At 40.0% G+C, this 26,100-nt stretch overlaps 1 protein-coding gene across 1 annotated transcript in view; it reads right to left on the bottom strand.

Annotated features, from left to right (window-relative positions):
- Positions 1 to 988: 988 nt before the first annotated feature.
- The window catches only part of RAN1 (copper-exporting ATPase / responsive-to-antagonist 1 / copper-transporting ATPase (RAN1)), a 90,308-nt gene continuing 65,196 nt past the window's right edge, over positions 989 to 26,100 (bottom strand). The window contains exons 5-9 of the mRNA XM_087688334.1: positions 20,150 to 20,208; positions 19,723 to 20,065; positions 2,616 to 2,801; positions 2,272 to 2,529; positions 989 to 2,151 (exon numbers count right to left, since the gene is read on the bottom strand). Coding sequence (XP_087544460.1) covers positions 1,675 to 2,151; positions 2,272 to 2,529; positions 2,616 to 2,801; positions 19,723 to 20,065; positions 20,150 to 20,208 — 1,323 coding nt within the window. The 3' untranslated portion in view covers positions 989 to 1,674. The remainder of the gene's footprint in view (positions 2,152 to 2,271; positions 2,530 to 2,615; positions 2,802 to 19,722; positions 20,066 to 20,149; positions 20,209 to 26,100) is intronic.

Raw genomic sequence — 26,100 nt, 5'->3', positions numbered from 1 at the left:
TAGAAAGTGGATTATAACTGAAAACTAAAATATATCTCTTTCTCTTCTATGCCTTTGAGGCATCTCTCTCTCTCTCTCTCTCTCTCTCTCTCTCTCTCTCTCTCAAAGACAAAGGTAGCTTTATGTGTACTTGTCTTTTTTAAATCACAAGGTATACATCCCAAGCAAAGTACTTCAAAAGAATTTTCACCAGTTGATTTGATGTAAACTCCTACATCAAAGACATAATCACTCAACTCCACCCACAATGGATATCCATTGATTCTTATATTGGACACACAATCAATCACACCTCCATTCATAAACTATTTTATCAACCTATTATATCTAGCAATTGGAAGTAAAGAATTATATACAAATTTCTAGTGTATACATCAAAATATTATGGTCTTGCAAATGCAAGTACCCGCCTCCCGCACACACACCCCCCCCCCCCCCCCCCCCAAAAAAAAAAAAAAAACCCCCAAAAAACAAACCAACCAGAAAAAGAAAAAAAGAGAATTAAAAAAAAGACAAAAACATCAACCCCTTGAGCTCTCTTAGAAATTCTTCATAATTTCTAGAGTGGCTCTAAATAGTGAAAGATCAAACTTGCCATAGTTGCAATGTAAATAGGTTTGTTAATAGGTCTCGTAGGAAAAAGGCCAAAATTATGGATAAATTGATTAATGCATGTTAATGTTACTATTGCATTGACATGTCAAGGTAGCCCAAGGCTGCAGAATTGGGAACTTGCCCCTGTGCTTTATTCCAGATAGTTTTCCAGTTTTCCTAATTTCTGCCTTGGTAGTTGGTCATGACAAGTCCAATAGGATATAACCCCTAGCAGCCTTCAATCAAACTTCTGAATCTTTTAAGGATTTCAATCTAATGTTCAATTCCCTTGAACCTAAGTCTTCCGAAAAAGAAGAATAAAAAGCATATGGTTCGCACTGCTGATTCAAGAGTATAAGAACATGAGGCTTTCAACACAAATCTTGTTAATTTCAATGCATAAATCAGATTGCAGGCAAATCATGCCAATTCATCCACTAAAATCTTCAGTACATTGGAGGATCTAGCCATCTATACAAACTTGAACCTTCAGGCATTAAGCTTCAGGCTACTAACCCTGTGAGAACTTACAATTTGTTGTGATTATCCAAACGTTGCATATAATGTTGATTGCAGGAAAACCAAACCTTGATTTTTCGGCCTATAACATGGTGGTTCACCATGACACAACAAATCACCTGCTTGCTTAAAGCAATTATTCACCACTCGCCTGACACAACCCTCATACACTGGGGGTCACTTATAACCAGGCAGACCCCATGCAGAAGGTAATTGCTCCAATGACATATTGGCATGCATTAACATCCCAAGCTATACAAAGAGTAAGGGCTTGAGCACTCTGACTACACTAAGGACCCCCTTCTTACCTTCTGAAAAGCTGCTGGAGTATTGTCTCAATGAATCTGGGTAGATTGGTTAAAATCCGCCATGTGGCTATAATGGTACATTGATGACAAAAGAATTGATCCCCTTCACAAACTTGTTTCCAAGTGACATAGATAACAATGTTACACATTAGCTTGGCATATGCCCTCATTCTCTTTGCCAGTAAGAGCTATTTGTTGGCCCACAACTCTAGAGAGGAGTTGCAGCTGTTTAGACTTTACACAATGTTGTGATTTATTGGCTTTTAATCTGTACCAAATCTAATAGTTGAGGTCTTCTATATCTTTTCAACAACAATGAAGAGAGAACAACACTCACAGAGGAGGCAGCCATTGCAGCCCCCGCTGCCCAAGGAGGCAACTGTAATCGTAATGCAGGATACAGAACTCCAGCAGCAATAGGAACAGCAAGGATGTTGTAGCCCATGGCAAACACGTAATTCAAGCGGATGCGAGAGAAAGTTTTCCGAGATAAGTCAATGGCTGTCACCACACCTTCAAGATTGTTCCTCATTAATACAAAGTCAGCAGCTTCAACAGCAATATCTGTGCCCGCTCCTATTGCAATACCAACGTCTGCTACTGCTAATGCAGGTGAGTCATTAATACCATCCCCAACCATTGCAACAATAAGACCATCTTTCTGCAATTTCCTAATTGCCTCTGCTTTTTCATGAGGTAGAACCTCAGCAATCACTTCCCCAATTCCAGCCTGCACAAGAGCAATATGAGCACTTGCCTAAAGACTAAATGACTGCCTAAGATACCAATAACAGCATGTTTAAAGACACTGCTTAAAGATCCAGGCAAATAGGTGGCAGCTAACATGTACCTCCTTTGCAATAGCTTGTGCAGTTCTCCGATTATCACCGGTAACCATGATGCTAGATATTCCCATTCTTTTTAATCCTTGAACAACTACAGGAGCTTCAAGCTTCAAAGGATCTGCTACGCCAAATATACCCTCCAAATGACCATCAATTGCTACAAGAACTTCAGACCTTGCTTTTTGTTCAACATCCAGCATATGGAGTTCTGCATCCTGAGAAATTTCAACTCCAAAGTCCTGTAACAGTTTCCGATTACCTACCTGCAGCATATAACATTGTAAAGAGTCAGACATTAAAGTTTCATCAGCTGATGGGAGGCTTTTCCTTCAGCTTTGTGGAGTGTTACCAAGAGATTGGCATTGTCCACCAAACATCGCACTCCTTTGCCGGGTATATTTTCAAACTCGGAGACTTTTCTCAGCCAACCTGTATTCTTTATTTTTTGTGCATCAGAATTGTTTTCTTCTTGAGAGGACAAAACACCATTCATATAATCAACAATTGCCTTTGCCAGAGGATGTTCACTTTCAGCCTGCAATAGATGGTGTTCACTTTGTTTAGAATTGCACTATACTGATAAGGAGGTTTCATCACCAAAATCACACCCAGAGAATCATACATGAATCCAGACGAGTGACTGCAGAGAATCATACATGAATCCAGGCGAGTGACTGTCAACAAGATGTGATGACGATATGTTAATCTCACAATGTCACCAACTATGACAGAGACATCTGTCCATACTGTTCTCTGAGGCTGAAATGTTAATCAGATATTTAAAAAAGCTTAGAGAGGTCTGATAACCTGTCCCATAGTTGCCCTCGTATGTAGTACAGACCTGTTTGTTCTGTATGATCTGTACGGTATGGTACAACTCCGTACAATTCTGTACAAAAATACTGCTACTTTTTGGCCACCGCATCTGGTGTGTTCTGTGTCCCAGCGGTCAAAGTCAATTCTGTGCTTTATGCCTGTGTTTTTGTCCTGTTTTCTGCCCACCGCACACTTGCCAGCCCATTGCCACTTGCCATTAGATGCCCAATGCTCATTGGATGCCAATTGCCATTGGATCCCATGCTCTAGCCTTGGATGACGTTTTCCACACTCTTGAGCCTTCTCTCTTTTTCGACTTTGGATCCCTCTCTTGTTCTACTCTCTTCTCTAGTCTATAAAAGGTGCTCCTCCCCTCCATCCACACCATATCAACAAGCATTCTCATTGCTCCAGCCTCTCTCTCTCAAGCAAGCTATTTATCTATCAAGATTTAAGCCTATCCCAATTCCTACCCCCTCTCTCTCTAACTTCCACCCCCTCTCACTCTAACTTTCAAGCCTCTCACTCTCTAAGTTTCTATCTATCTATCTAGCAAGCTATCTATCTATCAAGATTTAAGCCTATCCCAATTCCTACCCCTCTCTCTCGAACTTCCACCCCCTCTCTCTCTAACTTCCACCCCCTCTCACTCTCTAAGTTTCTATCTATCTATCTAGCAAGCTATCTATCTATCAAGATTTAAGCCTATCCCAATTCCTACCCCTCTCTCTCGAACTTCCACCCCCTCTCTCTCTAACTTTCAAGCCTCTCACTCTCCCTCTCTTTCACGGCTCAAGGCTCAAGGCTCAAGCCTCTCACTATCCCTTGGGCCTCTCACTCACTCATGACTCTCCCTCTCCATCGGCATCATGACTCATGAGAATCATGAGGCCTTCAATTTGCATGCCATCCATGTGGAAAGGGACACAAAAAAGTCTAACTCCCACCACTGGACGTGCAAGTATTGAAGGAAGCACTACACAAATGGTGCGACCCGCCCACTTCTACAATATCTTTCCAAGAAGGGGGGCAAGTTACTCCATGCAAGAAAATCCCTTGAAATATTGCGGACGAGATTCTCACCAAGATGAGGGGGGGATCCACTAGAGGGGGAGGAAGTGGCATATTGGCACCAACACCTATGCCTACCAATGAGGATGCATCGAATGTGGGCGTATCTTCAACTGATGCACATGAGGCCTCCACCATTGGTGGCAAGGGCTCCACATCCGCATCCGGCTCTGGCAAAAGACAAAGAGGAAGGCTAATGCGGCACTGGAGAGGCAATCTTCTCTCTCTCTCAAGCTCTTGGTCATGTGTGTGGATCCATTGCCTTTCTTAGAGAAAGGTAATGACTTGCGGACATTGAAATTGCACACGCGGTGATTGAGTGTAATCTTGCATTCAATGTCCTAAAGCAAGAGCAATGGAAGAAGATGGTAAAAGCCATTGCCAATGTGGGTCCATGTGAAGAATGAACCAATGTAACATACAATGACATGAGGACGAAAAAGATTGATGAAGAGAAGGAGAATATTGAGAGAGTCCTTAATCCTATTTGGGCCGCATTGATAAAATATGGTTGCTTCATTCTCACCGACGGACGGAGTAATCATAAGAAATGGGATATCCTCAACATACTCATCTCATGTCCACTCGGTACTTACTTTTTATGGGCCGTAGACACCGGCAAGAGAGGGAGGAAAACAATGGGCTCCTTTATCAATCGCCACATTCGGCAAGCTATCATTGAGGTATACATTGTCTTTTAATTTTTTTTCTTTCATTATTCATAATTATCTATCGCCCTATTCTTTCTAATATCTATCTCGATTCTCTCTTTCCCCCAAGCCTCTATCTCTCTTAATTCCTAAAAGTTGAATCTTTCAAGGCTCAACTCTCTCTTTCTCTCTCTAAGTGTTGTACTTTGTGGCTGTAGGTGGGTATCTCGAATGTGGTGCAAGTTGTTACCGAGAATGCATGGAATCGTCAGCACATGGACCATTTGTTTGAGGCTGAGTTCCCTACAATTTTCTAGACTCCATGTGCAAGTCATTGTTTGAACTTGCTCATGGAGGACATTGGGAAGCTCAAGTGGATGAAGAGGGTGGTGCATAAAACCACATCAATTGTCACCTTCTTCAAAGTAAATGAAGAGGATGGTGCTTGCAATGTATCGCAAGCATAGCACACTCGAGTTAAAGAAGCCTTCTTCAACCCGCTTTGCATACTGAGCACTTCTGTCTCAATGAGCAATTTTGGTAAAAAGTCCATGTCATTGTCATTGTCATGACTCCCTTTTATAGGATTTTACATATGAGTGATTGCGAGGGGTCCACCATGAGCCTTCTCGTTAACTTCTATAGAGTGGCATTGGTGGAGACACATGCTTGCACGATGACCATAGACACGCGGTACGCACATGTTCTAGAGATAGCAGAGAGGATAAGGACATGGATGCATAAGCCTATCCATGGTTTTGTAGCACTAGTGCATCTAGCCTACAAGTCAGCGGCAGTCATGGACAATAGAGAGCTCCGTTTAAACCAACTTGCTTATTTGACTCATGTGGTCCTTGTGGATAACCACAACACAGTGCTAGAGAAGCTAGGATGTATGCAAATTAGAGAGGGCATATGGCTTTTGCTTCTCCCACTTGTTGGAGGAGAGAGTCACTTGTGAAGCCTCTATTTTAGTAGAAAAACTTTGGATACATATTGAAGACCCTTTATCCCTTAGCCATGAGAGTCCTTGCTCAGGATTGCTCTTCGGGTGCATGTAAGAGGAACTAGAATGCCTATTCTCTCATTCATACAAAGATTCACAATCGGCTTAGCACACGACAATTAGAGCGGCTAGTCTATTGCCACACTAGCTTACGTATCATGAGGGTTATGATGAGCATGGATAATCCAAAGTAGATAAATACTTAACCATGAAGTTTAAAACTTTTTATTTTAAACTTTAAAGTTTATACTTTACAATTTAGACTTTAGCATTTACAATCTTATGTGCATTGTATAGGTGAATATAGATACATTCAAGTTAATGAGCAACACTCTTCCAAGTCAATGTGATACTAGTGACGCTCTTCCAAGAGTTTATAGCAGCAAATACTTGTGACACTCGTAGTCGTTGTATTCATGGGTGAGAAGTTCGAGTAGGTGGTAGCAGAGGCACGGTCATTCAATGCCCTCCGATATCGAGGAGAGATGGTTCGAGTGGCTTGCAGACATATGTAAAGCAGGGCTCTAGTAGCTCCCATCTCGCGCGTCACAATGGCATCCCCTTTTTGCCTACACAACCAGGGTCTAGAGAGCCATCATTTGATAATGATGGTACCTCATCAATAAGGATGAGTATAAGAGTGTCTCATCATTCGATGCCGAGGAGTCATCTTCAAACTCTCTTGATAAGCACTTAGATGGTTCTTATGATGATGATAGTGACATCTCATCATAGATTCATAGGTTTCTCTCTTTTTTATATATACTATCATTGTATCCATATGCCACTATGATCCATCGTACATGTATGTACTAGACTCTAGTTATATTGCATGTTCCATGTAGTGTATGTGACCGTGAGGACCCCCTCATGTATTCATCGTAGTTTGTTAAAAAATGGCTATTTCCATTTTAAACATGTGTTCTATCATTTAATGAATTATGGGTTTTTTTTTAAATTAAGTTTTTTTTTTTTAAATCTTACTAATATCATGTCGTACCTTATAAAGTCATAAGATACCATTTAATACCGTATTTTATTGTACCATACTGTATCGTACCTTTCGTACCTGACAACTATGACATGTCTCCATAATTTAGTAATTCAAAGGTTTTATTTTGATATGATTGATTAAAGAAAGTGAGGTTCATGAAGATTCAAGAATTATTGAATTCACAAAGGCATTTGAGCTTTGCAAGCAAGGCAACTTCAAGAGTTTCCATCAACCAAACTTGCCTCAACATCACCTTCATCATCCCTAAAGAGAAAAAGGGATAATCAGAGCAAGACCCCACTCCTCTAAGAGACTTTACAGTGAAGTGGCCAAAAACATGTGTCTTCTTCAAAGAGGAAGATAAAAGGAGGGTGAGCATAAGGAGTCCCCAGTAGATGCTTCTACCTCCAAAATGTGGCTTTATGATTTATGATCCTTTGATCTACAATACCATCATTTACTTTAGCATTTGAGAGAGAGAATCTGAACGATTCCAAATAGAAGAGAGAATATAAAGTTTCTCAACATCACCCCAATTCTCCCTTCTATTAGATAGTTTCAGCTCAATGTTTGCAAGAAAGAATGTTGAGCAAAAAATGCATTAGCTTTATTGAAGCAACCCCAAAATTCAATTGATTAATTAATTAACCCTTTCATTAAGAAGAAATATGTTCCTAGAGAGTATATGTGTCCCATACGCACAAACCCTGATTGGGAGGACCCAAACTTTCTACAAACAGACATGTTGCCCTCCCTCCAGCCTCAATCTCGTTTTTGCAGCTTGCACATGCTTCCTCTCTGCTGTCCACACCCCGTTCGCAGAGGATATCCCAACCAGAGCTGTCCACCATTGCTACCTACCATCTGGCACCTACCGTCCAACCCTTTTTGCTGTTTTCGGAGGAGTTTCAGCCTGTCCAGCCCCTACGCCAGCTGGCAACTACTGCCAAAGGGGTCTACCAGTCTGCGTTTATCAGTCTACAGCCTTCAAAAGCTGCTGGCCTGCCTGGAACTGTTGTCACCCTGCTGCAAACATCAGCAAACTGCTGCATCTTCACCAATCTGCATCTGCCCTGCCTTGAGAAAGTTGCTGCAGATTTCCATTTTGCTGTGTACAGCCTCTATACCACTGCCACATCATCATCTACATCTGTGTTTGCTGATTCTACCCTATCTTCAGCCTGTCTAACACTGATCCAACACATCTCTGATGTGTTTGCTACTGCAAGACTCATACGCAAGCTGCCTTGCTGTGTTTTGGGGTCCGTCAATGTACAACAATCTCCAACTCATATTCTCCTTGAGACATGGGAGTTTGGGAGTCAGTATTCTCACTGCATAGTGTGTTTTTTGCATTGAGCATTGTATTCTATTTAGTATTCATTCTTCATTATTCACTATATTCATTGTCTTTGAGTTTCCCTAACCCTAACTGTGTTTCTTTATCAGTCTATGTGTTTGTCGTACGATTGTTTTTATGTTTTTTGTGGTAGAGGATTTCTTTACATAATATCAAAGCTAAGTACTCACTTAAAAAACCTAGGCCCTTGATTTAAAAGCTCTCCTCAAAAGCGGAAACTACAAAAGGGAAGATGACATCATACACTTCCATGCTACTCAGTCCCCCAAAGTAGCCTATATCGAGATCCAAGCTGGAGTGGCATCCACTACCAACTCCCTAAGGTTCCGACACGATCAGAGATCCTTTCGACTATGTTGGAGATGAGCTACGTCAACAAGCCTTGAAACAAAAGCTACATGAAGAAGTTATACTTGATTCTTTCTCGTCAAGTGTTGCAAGGCCCTCGAGTACTTTATTAGGGATGGGCCGCCCTCTTGGAGAGAGAGAGAGATTGGGAGTACCTTGCTTATTTTCACCTCTCCCCTACTTCGGTATAAGGTGCAAAAGTTCCTACTTTTGTCCCTTTTTCTATTTCTTTTGCTTCACTGCCTTTGCAACATTTTGGTAAAGATCAAGCTAAAGGTAGAGTGCCATATGTTGATCATAGTAAATCTCCCATTGAAGTTTCACTCATGTATGTTAATACAAGAAGGGGTGATTATAAGAAAAATCATGGTAACTTTTCTTCCTTTCCTTCTTTTTATTTTGCTTCTCAAAGTCAAAATGAGAATGGTGTTTCTTTTCATTGTATTCAGCAAGTTCATATTCATTTCAATTTCATCCATTAATCAAAATCAAATTAATGTATATTCCTTTCAAAACCCACCCATCCCATCCACTTCTTCCACTACCGCACCATTACCTTTCACACCATTCACCTTTCAATATCACACACCACATGGCATTGCACACACCACACACTAATGAATCAAATCCTCCTTATGTGAAGTTTGAACCTTTTAGTGGTGCACAAGATAGGCTGAAAGCACTCGTTTTTATTCAGCAATTTAATGCAACCTACTCTAGAGGCAACTTCACAAAGGCATCTAAGATACGAAAGTAAGCCACATTTTTTAAGGAAAATGCATTGCACTGGTGGTCTACACTTCTTATTCAAGGGAAGTCACCTACCACTTGGGTCCAGTTCAAGCAAATATTTGCTTCACATTGGTTGATAAATACCTTTGAAGTAGACATTATGACAGCTTGAAATCAGTTGAATTCCAAAGATTGCAAGATCTTGGATCAGTGTAATGAGAAGTGTTGGGATGCATTGCTACAAGTTACTTCTTATCACACAGTATCCCTCCATGAGCAAATGGAGAAGTATATTTGTAATTTTCCAAAAGGTATTCAGGATTTTTGCATTAAGTCCATTGTTTCCAGCATGTCTCAGCTTATAGAAACTACTACTACAGCCAACACGTTGCTTCATGGAAAGGATGCAAGGTTCCAAGATAGTGATGTCAAACCACATGTCACTGAGACCAAGGCTGAGAAAAAGAGTAAATCTGAAAATAAAGCTAAAAATTAGAGCAGATTTTGGCCAAAAAGTGTGAAAGATCAGGGGTAAGATTTTCAAAAGGTACTTGGTGAACTTTTACAATTATTCACCAATGGATGCCAAATGGATGGAGGAGGATGACTTGGTAGACCATCCTTAGTTGTTGCAAATTTACCTTGATGCTTTCCAATTATAGCCGACTCAATCAAATTCAATAAAGCAAGGGTCCAGAGTATAACCTGATGCTCGTGAGGAAGCTAGCACCTCCACTCCTCAATGATGGACAGCTCTAGATGTAGTGGATCTCATATGTATTTAGCATGCATTCAAGGTATTGTAGCTGACAGTATGTTTGCCAAGAGATCACTATTCAGTGTACTAGTCACTATGTTTGGTGTGTAGATGGGTATGATTTTCACTGCACCTCTGAAGCTGTACATTTACATTGATTAATGATCATCGAGGAGGACTAATTAACGAATGCTTGTTTTTAGTGTATGATCATTAATATTCAATGGTATTCAGCTGATTTTGTGGACAGCAGCATATGTAATGATGCCATTGATGTTTTAGCCATGGTTTATGCTATGCTATGGTTTGGTTTTACCAGATGAATTGAGCTCATGAGAAATAGACATGTTAATGATAATCTGGCAATGTTTTTGAGATGCTTTGTGAGTCTTATATTATGTTATGTTGGCTGGTAATTTTCAGCATCTGTTAGGCATATAAAATGGTTGAGTAGCAATGCACAATGTTGTGTTAACTATGATGCCTTGTGGAAATTCTAGTCTACTATTTTGCTTTTGATGCATCTGGCAGTGCAATTGAGGATGATTGTAAGGATTTTAAGGGGGAGGGCTATCATAAGGAAATGTATTTTTGAAACCTCACTTAACATGTGGATTAATTTTTAATCGCATGGTTTAGTAAATGTTAGACAAGCCCGGGACCCGAGCAAATCACAAGATTTCAAGGAAAATGTTGCTATAAGTTATGTTGCACAAGTACTTGGTAGTATCTAGTGCCAATTGTTGGCCTAGATCATTCATTTGGCCACAAGTGTTAGTTGATAATACTAGAGAAGTGGCGTTTAATGGTACCTAACACCAATCTAATGGTCAAAGATAGCGTAGAGACACTTGGCAATGGAAGTTGCCTAGCCAATCTAATTATTGATCAATCAAATTATTTTTCTGAGCACCAAGGTAATTATTAGATTAATTTTCAGTATTTAAAGACTAAAAACTAATATTTAATTATGGGTAATGCTGGAAAAACCATTCGAGAAGACTGCCATTTGGCAAACTTGCCCACGAAGGCTAGTGGGAGACTGAAGAAGGAAAAAAACGTCACCATTCTACTATTGTGAATCATAGGGAGCTATTGGAGCTATTTGGGACTGTTTTTCCTCCATTTTCCAGTAGGAAAGAGCTCTTGAGGGCCCCTAAACTACAATCAACAGCATCTAGGTTGCTAGCATCATTTATTGCATGTGACAGTAAGGACAGGATTCCCAACAACAGGTGACAATATCTACAAGCTGTTGAGACAAGGTATTAGCAATAAATAACTGATTTTCTTCAATTCTTCGCGAAGAAAGTATCTTTCATTCTCGTGATCTGCTTAGAGCATCGAGTCGAATAGAGAGCTTTCACAATGGAGCTCTATAATCCTTTTGATGGATTGTCTATTGAGGATGCAAAGCCCTGTCCTTGGATGTGAATGTTTTGCTATAACCGTGTATTTTTGGATCAGTGGATTATGTAGCATGTTGAAAGAAAACACATCCGCAATATCACATGTAGTCAAGTCAATTCTAGTATATGGCTGTGAAAGCAATCCATCATTCCAAGAGACTAGAGGATTATAGAGAATAGATCGATAGTCCAAGGTTTCATTCACAATCACTCTTGTAGTTTTACACACTGAGAGAGATGTATCAATGATGCTCAATAGTTGAAGCTGTAACGGCTTTGCATTGAGAATTTATTTTGTGTAGTCTGGTAAGAGTGACACCACGTATTTGTTTCTCTCTTTCTTCGCAAGACATGGTCGGTATTTAGTTATCATCATATTGACTCTGTGTTGTTGGCATGTAAGGATGAGAATAGTGCTTAACAAAGCCGTTGTAACTTGTATTTCCTTTATAGATGGATCGTTCTTTTGCAAGTTGACAGCATGATGCTGCATTGTGACTAGACCATAGGATGCGCACATTATTAGTTTTCCAATGATGGTTTCACAATATATCGCCCAAGATGATTCGAATTTTTCTCTGTTATACCAAGTTGCAACAAACGGTTTTAGTGATGTTTTTCTAAAAGCCATAGTTTTCTTTTTACAAGAACTTTTTTTTTTTAATAACAATAACAATAACAATACTTCAAGAACTTTTTTAAAAAAACTAAATGAAATGAGAAAACATGCTATATAGCATGCCAAAGAGTTGACACAAATCTCTTCGTAATTAAATAATTATGGAAGAATGTGTCATTCTCCCGTCCATTCAAAATATCCGGTTTGTTGAAGTTTTACGTTTTCTTTTATTTTTTAGTACATTCGAAAGTGCGTTACGCTTTCGTTTTTACCATACGTTCAAAAGATTGTTTTCTTTCATTTTCGTTTCACTACTATTTACTAATCCTAAAAAGAACAAATGAAGAAAATTTGAATCTAACCTTAATAATCTAAATAGACGAAGGACAAAATTGTTTAAACTAATCCTAAAAAGAACAAATGACGAAGATTTGAATCTAACCTTTTAGCTTGCAAACGAGATGATGAAGAAACTGACGTACGCATCTCCACATGCTTGTGTATGACCTTCCTCTCTTCTCTAATAAGAGATGAATTTCATAATGAAGAGAATGGCCCATACTACTTGACTCTCCCCCCTTTATATAGGCTTAAGGCTTCCTAACATTCAAAGATTTCCTTTAAGCTTTTTAAAGCTTTTGTAGTTTACAAACTTAAAAAGCCTAAAAGCTTTCAAGCATTTCAGCTTTTCTTAAATAGCTTTTATTCAATTTTGAACATTCACTTCTGTTTTTTCTTTAACCCAAGAAAAAAAAAAACAAAAAAAATAATTACAAAATGTCATATAGTTGCACCTGTAAAAAGATAAAGTGCACTATGATTCCATCCGTCTTTATAGGTCCATGGAGGCCACCCAACAGTCAACAAGCACCCTTTATTCGATGCCTTAGCCTCTCTAGGGTGATCAATTGGGCTCCCTTGATAAGATTACCATCGCCTCTCTAGTCTTAGTAGATCATTAGACAACTCATGTGTACCCTTTACCCGATCCCTTTGTTGCTTTGCGGTGGAATGCCTTGGGGTAAAGAAACGAAAATTTGGGCTTGGGCTACTACAATCCCTTTTTGGTTCCTATTTTAACCTAAGAGGTAGTATTGAGCTAAAAATGCATTAGCTTCATTAAAATAGCCCCAAAACTTAATCAATTAATGAATTAACTCTTTTATTAAAGAGAAATGCATTCTTAGAGAGTGTCTCTGTCCTGTAATGAGCACAAACCCTAATTTGGAAGGTCCAAATCTTTCTATAAATAGTCATGTTGAAACCAGCCTTCCTTCTCAAATAGGGTGTCTTGATCAAGCACTTAATTACAGCAATCACTAAATAAACATAAACCGAAAATGCACATTTTACCTTAAATTCTTGGATACGGGACACCCTATTGGCTACAAAACTAGTGCCCCTTTTGGTATTTCTTTATCTTCAATTGCTAATGGAAAGACTACAAGTCGAGATTCCACAATCTCCTTGGTTGAACCAAAAGCCCCTTGCTATAGATGCAATCAGCACACAAATTGGGCAAATTAATTGGACCCCAAAAGGCCAAATGCTGCTCCAAATTCAGAATGGATGGGCTAGCATCTGAATTCCTTGATAATTCCACAAATTTTAGATGCTGAATTCAGTGTACAATGCCTTCTATTGATGACATAGGTCTTGAGGTGGCTGAAAAACTCTAATTTTTGTAAAAATTTAGGGTTTACAGTAGAAGTCCCTCTATTGTCCACCAAATTAGGCTGAGATCTGCTCCAAATTGCTGAGATAAGCTGAGATCTTTTGAGAATTGACTAAAGGAGGTGAGAGATTGCCACAATGAGAGAAAATTCAGATATTTCTCGTAGAGAAACCCTCCAATCTACTTGCTGCTTGTTCCAACCAGCAAGAAAATCAGTCGTCTGCAGCCTAAAAGCACCAAAGTTGCTTTCACCAGCCCCTGATAGGCCTTCTACTGCTGTGGGCTGCCTATTGATGTCTCCAAATGACAGTCACCTACTGTAATCTGCTGTTTTCTGCTCAGAAAATGGACCAGCAGCCTTCTTGCTCTCGTCCTGTAGCTGAAAACTTATTCAAATGGCTGAGACCAAGCCCCAAAAACATTTTCTCAGTTTGCATGTGTATTGATGCCAAGTGGCAACCGGGTAGTCTCCAGGATGGCGTATCGCCTCATAAGGTTCTAGAGCCTTTGTGTGCTCAAAAGGACTTAGTGCGCGTCGGTCGCGGCTTATTGCCTTGAGCATAATACTCTGATAGCCAATGCTAAAAGATCTCCATGGCCCAAAAAGGAGAGGTGGCACACGAAGTGCCAGGTGGGAGATGCATATACTCCGGGGGGGTTGGGGAGCAAAGGTCGAAGTCGGTAGTCTTCGGTGGGATGACTGTTCATGCCGCAGTAGTAGCACCTAGTAGAAGGGCAATCTCTCGATGGAGACGCCAAATAGAGAAATCAAATGTTGATGCTGAACCTACCACCAATCTTTGTCTTCTCTAATGAGGAGGATCTTTGTGGATCCCTGAGTACCTCCGGCTCTAATACCATGTCAAAATGACTAAGTGACCAAAGAGATAGTAGGGTTTGCAAGGAAAAACACAATATATACAGCAAACACTGAGAGATAAAAGTAACACAAAAGATCATAAAAGATAAATCACGCTGATGAGATGAATCTGATACAAGGGTGTCGTAGCACAAAGGAAGTTCTCGAGTGCAAGAAGACTACCCAAGAAGCCTCTGAGTCTACAAACGCATGATGAGAAGGTGTCGCCTAGAGTAGGGAGACTGCCGACGAAGGGTGAGAAGCCTCTAAATCTGCAAATGCAAGGATGAAGAGTGGAACCTATGAGCAAGGAGACAACCAATGAAGCCTCTTTGCAAACGCAAGTCTAATGAGGTGACGCCAACTGCTGGAAGTGGCGCCAGGTGGTGAGGATGAGCCAGATGCTGAAGACGCAAATGAAGACAACCTCTGGGAGTGAAACACTAGCTATGGAGTGACGTCAAAAGGGTGGGAAGCAGCCAGGAACCAAACGCAAGGTGCAACTGCCACTAATGAAGGTGACGCCTACTGGAGAGCCGCCAAATGGTGACAAACCTCCCTGGCAATCAAACACAAGAAGGTGAAGCCGCTAGAAGGATGGAGGATGATGCTAGATAGGGTGGATGCTGACGCCAAGAGAGTGTGGACTCCAAAAGCATACAAGATGTCGCCAACAATGGAGGATGAACACCAACTAAAGAGGAGCACATTACCACCATAAATGCAACCAACTAGAGATAAAGGCTGGCGCCAAGAGAGTGTGGTAATGGTGGTAGGAGAGGAAAGAGAGAGATGATGGAAGAGAGAGTGTATCAGAAGACTAACGAAGAGAGAGTGGGAGTGACGGACTGAAGAATCAACCGTAACGAATGAATGAGAGAGTGACCTATAAATAGGCACTGTCAGTCTAGGGTGGTGCTCCTTTTTGGAGCTACAAACCCTAAACGCAAAACACAAAATGCAGAAAACCCATAACTATGGGCAAAGGGTGAAGGATTTCTCAACACTTTTTTCCTCTTCAGCATTGCAATGCTTTTATACTTTCACATTTCTGCAATTCTAGCTTAACTAATATGCAATATAACATCTAGTTGACTAGCCCCTAATCTGTACCTGACATGCTAGGAGCACCACATGCATTAGGAAACATTCTTATTTGCATACTTTGGACCATTGTAATGTGACTCTACATGGGAATTTGTATACTGCCAACCATACGAAGATATGTTTTTCCATACATTGCATGCATTAATAGCTGCATTTTCCTCATGACTAACACTATACAAAGCATTTGCATGACCAACATTAATACCATGAGTCCCAAATACAATGGGCTACATATATGCATTGCCAGACTTGCCACTTTGTGCCCCAGCATCATGCCAACATTGCTATACATGGAATTATGCATCTTATTAACCATACTCGGATACATTAGATCTTGCATACCATGCATTGGTTGTTGCATACCATAAGAAGTTATGCCATACATCCCCATATGCGGTCCTTGACCCACCATAGCATGGAAACTAGTACCACTACCAATGTACTCTTCTACCCCATCATTGCATGCATGCCATGTTGTCCAAAAATCATTAAATTGGCACTTTCAAGTTGGCCTTGCATATGCATCCATTGCTACACTAGCATCATTTGCTTATGCTCACTATCCACATTTGAAACATCATGCTAGTGCATTGGCTCTTTCTTTGGTGTATCTTGCTGTCCCGAAGGTCTTGAAAACAATTTCATCTTCTTGCCTTTGCTGCCCTCCTTTAAGGGGTTCAAAAAACACATGAGCTGAGGATCATTTGCCAACTACACAAATATTTCAGCTATTGTCCTCAGCTGTGATCTTTAAATTGATCATCAAATTCCTCTTTCCCTTGCTGGCCATCATCTTCTAGAGACATAGAAAGACCCACCTCTTATCCAATTCCCTCACTCTTAGCTTGTTGTCCATATCGCATGGCTTATTCAAGATCAAGCATTGCATTTTCCCCAACACTTTGTGAATTTTCAAACTGAGAGGCATCATCCTTGCTTGATCCCATCTCACTATCTAAAGACATTCTTGTTGTAATCCTGAGCTAAATACAATTTCAACACTAGAGCAAAGCTTTTGACATTTAATCACGTACCTTGAGCTAACCAATTCAAGGAAGTTGATGATATCCTGGCAATGGGACCGTGCAACCAACCTCCCTACTCGGATAGAGAGGTAATTCCCGATCAAGCACTTAATTACAGCAATCAGTAAATAAGCATAAACTACATATGCACATTTTACCTTGAAATTCTTGGACAATGGACACCCTATTGACCCAAATATCGATGCCCCTTTCTATATTTCTTTATCTTCAATTGCTAATGAATTGATTACAAGTTGAGATTCCACAATCTCCTCAGCTGATCCAAAAGCCCCTCGTAGATGCAATCAGCACACAAATTGAGCAAATTGTCCCTTGAATTTCACCCAAGAGTTGCTCTAATTGGGTCCCAAAAGGCCAAATGCTACATCAAATTCACAATGGACGAGATGGCATCTAAATTCTCTCATAATTCCACAAATTTCAAACGTTGAATTTGGTATACAATGCCTTCCACTGATGGCACAGGTCCCGAGGTGGCTGCTAAGTCCCAATTTCTACAAAAATTTAGGGTTTACAACAACATTCCCTCTACTGCCCCCAAATTAGACTGAGATCTGCTCTAAATGGCTGAGATAAGTTGAGATCTTCTAAGAATGGAGTGAAAGAGGTGAGAGAATGCCAAAGAGAGAAAGTTCAAAGATTTCTTGCAGAGAAACCCTCCAATCTGTCTGTTGTCTGTTTCAACCAGCAAGAGGAGCAGTCGCCTGTAGCTTGGAAGCACCAAAATTGCTATCATCAGCCACCTGATGATGTCATCAGCCCTTGATGGGCCTTCTCCTACTATAGGCTGCCTTTTAACGATGTTGTAATCTGTTGTTTTCTGATCAGAAAGTGGACCAGCATCCTTCTCTCTCCCCTCCCCTAGCTGAAAACTGATCTAAATGGCTAAGACCAAGCTCCAAATAATTTTTCTCTTTGCATTGATGTTTTTGCCAAATTAAACATGCACATCCATAATTAAATTGGCTGGGCCATTTGCAACCTAGAGTGGTCCCCAATCTCCGCAGACCCTTAGACTGGCATTAATTAATTAAGTAATACTAGTTCCGACTAGTGTCACCACTAACACTTATTGGCCAAACAATTGTTGTAGGGTCAAAACTAATACCAACTGACCACCAAAAGCCCAATTGGCATAACTTGTCACAACTCTTGCCTCTGACACCCACTGCATCCTCAAGGTCCTTGGCCTGTTACCATGAGATAAAGGCCATGTGCATCACATGTGCTAAACAACTTTGCACATTTAATTAGTAACTTAATAAAATATTATCAACGAGATTAAAGCGTCTCAAAATTTCACATCCTGAATACAACTTTTGCCCTCCAACCAGCCTCAATCTCGTTTTTGCACCTTGCAAGTGCTTTCTTTCTAATATCCACACCCCGTTTGTGGAGGATATCTCAACTGAAGCTGTCCATCTCACTACTACCTACCATTTGGCGCCTGCTATCCAATCCTTATTGTTGTTTTCAGAGGAGTTTCAGCCTGTCCAGCCCCTACACCAACTTGCAATTGTTGCCAAAGGATCCACCAGCCTGTGTTTATTAGTCTACAGCCTTCAAAAGCTGCCACCCTACCTAGAACTACTATCGCCCTACTACAAACATCAGCAAACTGCTGCATTTTCACCACACTTCTGCCCTAGTTCAGGAAAGTTGCTGCATATCTGTGTGTTTTGCTGTGTACAGCCTCTGTACTGCCACCATGTCACCACCTACACCTGCATTTGCTGATTCTACCTAATCTTCAGCCTGTCTCACATTGATCCAACACATCTCTACTGCATTTGCTGCTGCTAGACTCATATGAAGGCTGCCTTGCTGTGTTTCGAGATCCATCAGAGTACAACACTCTCTAGCTCATACTCTCTACCCCGGTCCTCGAGATGGGGGAGTTCGGGAGTCAATATTCTTCACTGCATAGTGTGTTTGCTGCACTGAGCATTGTATTCTATTCAATATTCATTCTTTGTTATTCACTATGTTCACTATCTCTGAGTCACCCTAACCCTAACTGTGTTTCTTTATCAGTTTGTACATTTGTCGTACGATTGTTTTTGTGTCGCCTATGGTAGAGCGTTTCTTTACAAATAGTACAATCAAGATTCCAAAATGTGGGTGGTCATCAATCATCTATAGTAAATACAATTGACTGTTAAGCTACAAAATATTTTGCCTAGGTTGATCTCACAATTACTGGCTAATTTCTTCAGCTCTCGTACAGCTCCAATGACAATACAAATCCTAGAACAGATCCGGCAGGCAGAATCAAGGGCAGTGGGAGCGGGTCTGAGTATGACTGGGCACTCTCCTAAACTCCTGCAGGCTCTTACAGCAGTCACGAGTTACTGGCTCAACCTGTGCAGATAAGGCCCCAACTGTACACACAAGCACCCAGGATGCAAATGGAAGGCTCAGGCATAATGGTAATAATAGAGGAAAACCCCTAATTGTGAACACTGATTGTAGTACCAAGTCATAATGTCATCATATGGCATATGCACAGGAAATTCAAATAGGATAGTAAAAATATTAACCTTCTCTCACACTGTCACGCACAATACAAGAGACAACCTGACAATAAAGGCATGCTTCAGGAGGGTACAATTAGGAGGCGAAGAAGCCTGAGGTCCTTGAATTTCAGTCTACTGCAGCTTTGTGAAGTACTCTTAGGAGGCACAACAGAAACCAAAGAAATCATACTGCACACAGGGACGAAAGCAAAAACATAAGGGCAGAAAAGACAAAAGATCAAAAAGTAAAAGAAAGTTTGCAGCCAAGTTTGCCTATCATTTAAAACCTATAGAGAAAGCTGTGGATGCCAAGATGCAACACAAGATAAACAGAACAGTGTAATGCAAGTTCTATCTTCAGGAAGAGTGTTGGTGCTGATGCTGAGCAAAGTGCCTTTCTATTCGAATCTCAATCAGGTGGAAAAAATCACAAGGACATCCACAGAGCTGCATGGCTGGTTTAACACCATCTATAGAAAATATTGAAATACCTCTGCAGATGCAGCTAGCTCGAGAAAATCAATCAGCTTCCTGCTGGAGAACCTTTTGATACTCATCACACATGGTTTTCCTTTAGTAAGTGTCCCTGTTTTATCAAAAACAATACATTGGACTCTCTGTGCACATTCTAGTGCATCTCCACCTTTGATAAGAACCCCTTGAATGGCTCCTACTCCTGTTGCAACCATAACAGCAGTTGGTGTGGCTAGCCCCAGTGCACATGGGCAAGCAATGACCAAAACTGAGATGGAGAACATAAGAGAAAATACAAAATGATTGGCCCCCACTGGAATCCATGTCGGGGAATACAACCCAAGCTTTCCAGACAAGTACCTGCATATGCAGTTTTCATACTATATAATCCATATAAGGTGTGCAAAATTGAAGGTGTCAATTTTGGAGGGACAAACAGCATACCAGGAGACCCATGTTATAAACGCCACTGAAACAATCAAGGGAACAAAAATGCTGGCCACCTGCATCAACCAGGAACCACAGAACATAGATATCAGTGTGTCCATCAAATGTTAATCCCAATCACATCCAAGTTTTTTTGGTAACCTCCTAAGTAACAATTTATCTTACATTCATCTTTTCAAATAATGATCATGACATAGTCCTTAAATTTCACTCTCATGAGTAATGCCTCTCGTGTTCAATGATCAGAGAAAGACAGTACGGTCTGCCTAGTCTAAGCAGACATAGCTGTATCCAGCAAATATAGTTGGAAGTTGGGTCTAGGATACTTGCATACATATACTTTGTGCAGTGTATTGACCAGATTTCAGTATTCTCTTCTCTTTTCTGCCTCTGTAAGAAGAGTTTCTTGCTGTTTTCTGCTACTTAGTGGTCAAATGTGATAGCAGAGACTAGGACAAGATCAGATTTCCAAAGTGATTGTTGGGTCTAGGATACTTGCATACATATACTTTGTGCATTGTATTGACCAGATTTCAGTATTTTCTTCTTATTTCTGCCTCTGTAAGAAGAGTTTCTTGCTGTTTTCTGCTACTTAGTGGTCAAATGTGATAGCAGAGACTAGGACTTGATCAGATTTCCAAAGCAATTGTTGTAAAAATTTTATAGAAAGGCCTCTATCTTGGATTCATGACTGCACAATGCACTTTCAGCCACGCCCCACCAAGAAACTCATTGCACTCTAGATCAAAGTACTCTTGACTTTATCTCACCCAGTCATCGAGAGATGGCTGAGATATGAAATATAAAACACTAGGTCCTAAACGTAAAACTCAAGAAGAGAACACAAAGGCAGAAATGATCCTCTAATCATAGATTACAGCAGTAATATGGGCGTATACGAGGTATAGGTCACCAACATGTACACTACAAGCCCAAGGATTGGTCTCACTTGAATTTGAGGAGCCTAGGTCATCAAGATTTGACATTCTATTTACATTTAGAAACAGCAAGTCCAATCCATTTCCTCACTTATAAGGTTTCACAGCAGGTCTCACCTCTGTTGTGGAAAAATATAGGAATTTGTTAACATTGTATGTGATTTTGCAAGTCAAGCATGAGACCCTTGCGAACGTTCTTGCACAATGCTTGTCCTTTGTCCATGCATGTCTTGTCCATTCATCTTTCTTTAAATATCCCAGACAGTTAGCAGAGATGATACAAATTCTCCACATAACAAAGATGATACAGATTCTTTAGATGATCACCTCCATGATGATTACCATCTACTAGCATTTCTGGTTCAAGAGTGGCCTCTTGATCCATATGATGTTTTTTTAAAGTGGAGATATGTGCCCAAGGGAAAACGCAGTGTCAAGGATATAATGTGACCAACATAGAGCATTCATTCTCACTAACCTCATCACTACCTAGGGTTTCGGAGTAGTTCACTTGAGAAAAACACTAACCCTAAGATAGAGACAAGGTGACCAAGAGAATTTGTCAGTTAGATTGAGGTGAAATCACAGAAAAACATAACTATGTCATTTGTGTGAGCCCAGGTCAAAATTAAACAGTTACAAGCTTTAAGCCAATGGATGTTTGTGAACAAGGACTAGGGCCAACTAAGTTGGTGATGTGGGCAAACATGCCTTAATGTACAATCAATCAAAGAATAATCATGTGAGGTTGGGAGGTGATTCAAGACAGCTTTCACCCACTTTCCTACTATCTGAATCTCCTGCTAAAGCCTAATTTTGGTGCTGCATAACAGCAGCCAGTATTAGTCATCTATCATGCGTAGCAAAGCCTAATTGATCTTTGGTATAACAAAAAAAGCTTTGTTTGCTCTCACAAATATTGTAAAAGCAAAAAGAACCTGTTGGAAATGAATTTGACAGTCCCAAACATTCAAGATTGCTGTTTATGCCACATCAGCAGTTCAAAAGTCAAAGAAAACATGTCCAGCAAAAAAGACCCAATTTTAAGCTGTCATGACTCGATTTGCAGCAAAAAATGTCATGTTCCAAGCAGTGAACAGCAGCAACTTGATTCATCCATCCTGGCATAACTGCATTAAATGCTTTGGACAGCAGTCAATCAGCTTGTGTCAGTCATGATAGCACCCAGAACAGCTAAACAGTGCTTCAACCAGTAACTGGGGGCCCATTTTCAGCAATAAAAGAAGACAAAGCAGCACTACATTCAGAAGGACAAGACAATTGATTTGTATGATCATGAAGTGCATGTGCACAAGGACTCAACCAATTGAAGTCAACTCTTCAACGAACGAAAAATAGTGAATCATTAATCACATATTATTTGCAGCCTGTGAGTATTTAGTTTTCTTCATTTTTTTGATTTCCAATGATCTAAAAATTAAAAGAAAGAAAACACATAAGAAAAAATGGAAGGAAGAGAGAGGGTACATATGAAACTAAACGAAATCAGCCTATGATTAAGAACTCATAACAGAGAAGGCTGAGTTTGATGGGAGGATAAGGTAGCTACTCATGAGGAACATGAGATTCAGACTGCTCAAGTATAGTTTAGAAATGCAAATCAACTTTTCTTGAAACACTAGGCACAATGAAGTCGCTATTAAATACATTAATCAAAAAAACATGAAACCTCGTCAATTTAACAATGAGCAAAGTGATACCCCAAATGTGTAGACACCCCAAACAACACAATACACTCCACAATTATAATCTTCGTTTGTTTGCAAGATTCCATATTTCAAGAAATGGAGAGAATATATACTTAAAGCTAAATATCACAATTTACAGCCATGGAAGTGTATAAGTAATGGAGACAAAAATGAGGGTTGAAGATAGGCAACCAAATATAAACCCCCCCCCAAACCTGGGCAAGCCCCGAAGGAATGTATTTTTGCTCAACCCAAGTCCTTTAGGGTAGAGCTGTCAGAAGTGGTGCAGCAATGGAAGCATAGACAAGTGCTGAAATAAACTACTGAACACAAGACAAAAGAGAGAGAACAAAAGAACAAAAGATCAAAAGAATACTACAAAGGAAGAGAACTTAGAGATGTGCTCGGGAAATGCAATCCATATACCAAACACGAGAATGACGCATACAACAATGAGTCACTAGCTGCATGGGCACTAGCACTAGCTCCAAAATGATGATGACTGAAGGAGAGGAGGAGGAGCCACTCAATAAATAGACCCAAAATATGCCAAATATGGCAACTGGTCGACTAATATTTAATACTAGTCGGCTAGTAATAAATACCTAAATAATCACTAAAATGACCACTATAAAATGCCTAAATTACCCAATAATGTCAAGCATAGCCCAAACTCACACATGAGCTAACTAGACTACTAACAAGAGCTCAATTACAATCAACTAGAGAGTGACGAAAAGTAGTTTTCACTCTCACAAGATCATGTAAAAATGTATATGTACATATGCATCACTTACTATGCAATTAAAACAACTGATTTCTTCTTTACAAGATGAGAAAGAAAGAGGAAACATCAACCTTTTGCCATTGATGAACAAGAATACATCGATATAGCTTGCTTCTAGTTGTTGAAATTGAAAAAAAAGCTCAAGAAGGAAGGGTTGTGATGACTTTATAGGTTTGTTGTCTTATAAAACAGCAACAAAAGAAGAGGGAATATAGAAGTATTCAATTATGGGAGAGTGAAGCATAATAATATAGACAGATGGGGCCAACTTTAGGCTATCTCCAACCGAGAAAACTAACGTAGAATTAGAAAAAATAAGCTCTCTTTATAGGAGAAAGTGGAGAGCTAGTTCAAAAAGAGAAAGTGAAGTAGCATAAGACAAGTATCTAGCCATATATCATGAGGTATGACAAGTGTTAGGACACTTCGAAGCTTGTGTGATAAGTGTCCTGACACTTGTCTCTTCTCTATGGCCTTTCTTTTTAGGTTAAGTACTATCAAGAATAGAAAATGTTAAATTTAGTAAGCACTACTAAAACACAAAACTTACAATTTTAGAATATCATCCCTCGTTTTTAGGACTAGCATTAGACCAATCCAAGGCTCCTAAAATTTAGGGACCTCCCATATGGGTGTCATGTGAGAGCTCTTTTCCAAGTACATTATAAAAACATTGCTAAAATCTTCATATAAGTTTTCAATACAAAGCTATATACATTTTAACTTTTTTATCTGCACATGCACATTGTACAAACATTTCATGATCGGGCTATCTTATTGATTGTAATTCTTTGTTCTAGCAAATCTAGCCCACATTTCAAGGCATTAACCCTTTTTATCTGCAAGCCTGACCCTAATACGCTTGAGTTTCGGTCACAGGCACCCAATGGTGCCATGTAGCTGGAGGTATGTACTATCTTGTCTTTAACCCACTACGTGGGTTTACCATAACCTATGGCCATTTATTAGTGGCCAGCCCTAATGCACTTTTCTTTATATCTAGTAAGTGCAAAGGCAACAAATTCAATAAAATGTGCAAAATAATAAAAAGGATACTCAATTTTTTCCATTTTAACACGACAAGATGCTCGTCAACATTTCATGGTCTTGGCTTATATATAGGCTAGGCTCCCTCCTTATACATCATCTTTAGCTTACTCCATTACTTGCATGTCCTATTGGAGATAGGAAGTCAGTACCAATGCCTACACACAATCGATGACTCATCGTTGTATTTGTACCGTCTCTTGTCTTAGTGTACAGATTCCATTTCCCGAGTATTCTTCTTCTTGAGTTATTTTGCAATATTCATCTTTTCTTTGTAATCTCTATTTTATCTCTTGTGTTGTACAGTCTATTACAGCAAATTCTCATGCTGCCATCATTGCATCCACTTCTAACATGGCATCAGACATATCCATGTTCAAGATCTTAGTGTTGTTTTTGGCTACTGCCAACTTACCCTCACACTATTCTTTTGTTGATCAGCCTTTTCTTGTTTGCTGCTGCTGCCTAGGCGACCTATTTTTAAGTAAAAGTCGACCTATTTATAGCCATTTGCAATTTGTGTTTTGTTTACGACTACCTACATTTTGATTTTCTAACCTTTGCATAGCTAACGCTTGTTTTCTCACAGTACGGCTGCACATCATGAGGATGTGTATTTTTGCAAGCTTCACTTAACATGTGGATTAATTTTTAATCACATGTTTAAGTAAATGTTGCACATGTGAGGTGCAACTGAGGTTAGTGCAAATTAATGAGCCCAAGACCCGAGGAAATCAACAAATATCAAAGACAAAGTTGCAGTTAGTTATGTCACACAGATGCTAGGTGGTATCTATTGCTAGTTATTGTTAGAGATATGGTCATCTGGTCATCCCCGGGACAAGCAAGAGTCAAATCAGCCTGCGTAGTAGCCACGTTAGCAATGCAATGTCATCACCAATCGGATAGTTTGGGTGCAATCGGCCACATTTGGCAAGCCGACTACTATTTTTACTACCTATTTTTCCTACTATATATAGTAAATTTCCAGCACACTTTGGCATTCTTCTGATTTCCAATTCAAGCTCTCTACGGGCAAAGATTGTGCTGGCTGCTGCAAACTTCGAGGTGTACAGCAAGGTGACATCATCAAGGTGGAGATACGCAGACATACGAACTGCGCCTGTGTACATATCTATATTCCTTATTCAGCATTCTTCATATCATAGATTCGCATTCTTCTGTCTCTTTTTCTCTCTCTCTTCTCTTCGTGTTCACTCTCTCTCTCAGTCTCGGTCATACGCTTCCGCAGCACTACACTCTAACATGGCATCAAAGCATTGCAAAGATTGATTGATCGTGCATAGACTTGAAGAGGAGTTTTTGGCACAACACAACGCTGAGTTTTCAGCATTTGAGGGTGAGCAAGAGGGCTGCGCATCGAAACAAGGTTGAGGTGATCATAGGCGTGTGAGAAAGGAGCAAGGTTGCTGATTCTGCTTCGGATTTTTGCTAAAAAAGAAGGAA

Source organism: Lygodium microphyllum, chromosome 11 (genome assembly GCF_053477565.2).
Source record: "Lygodium microphyllum isolate KBCC chromosome 11, Lygodium_microphyllum_v1.1.10, whole genome shotgun sequence".
In the NCBI taxonomy this organism is placed as follows: Eukaryota; Viridiplantae; Streptophyta; class Polypodiopsida; order Schizaeales; family Lygodiaceae; genus Lygodium; species Lygodium microphyllum.
This window is presented reverse-complemented; position numbering and strand designations above follow the sequence as displayed.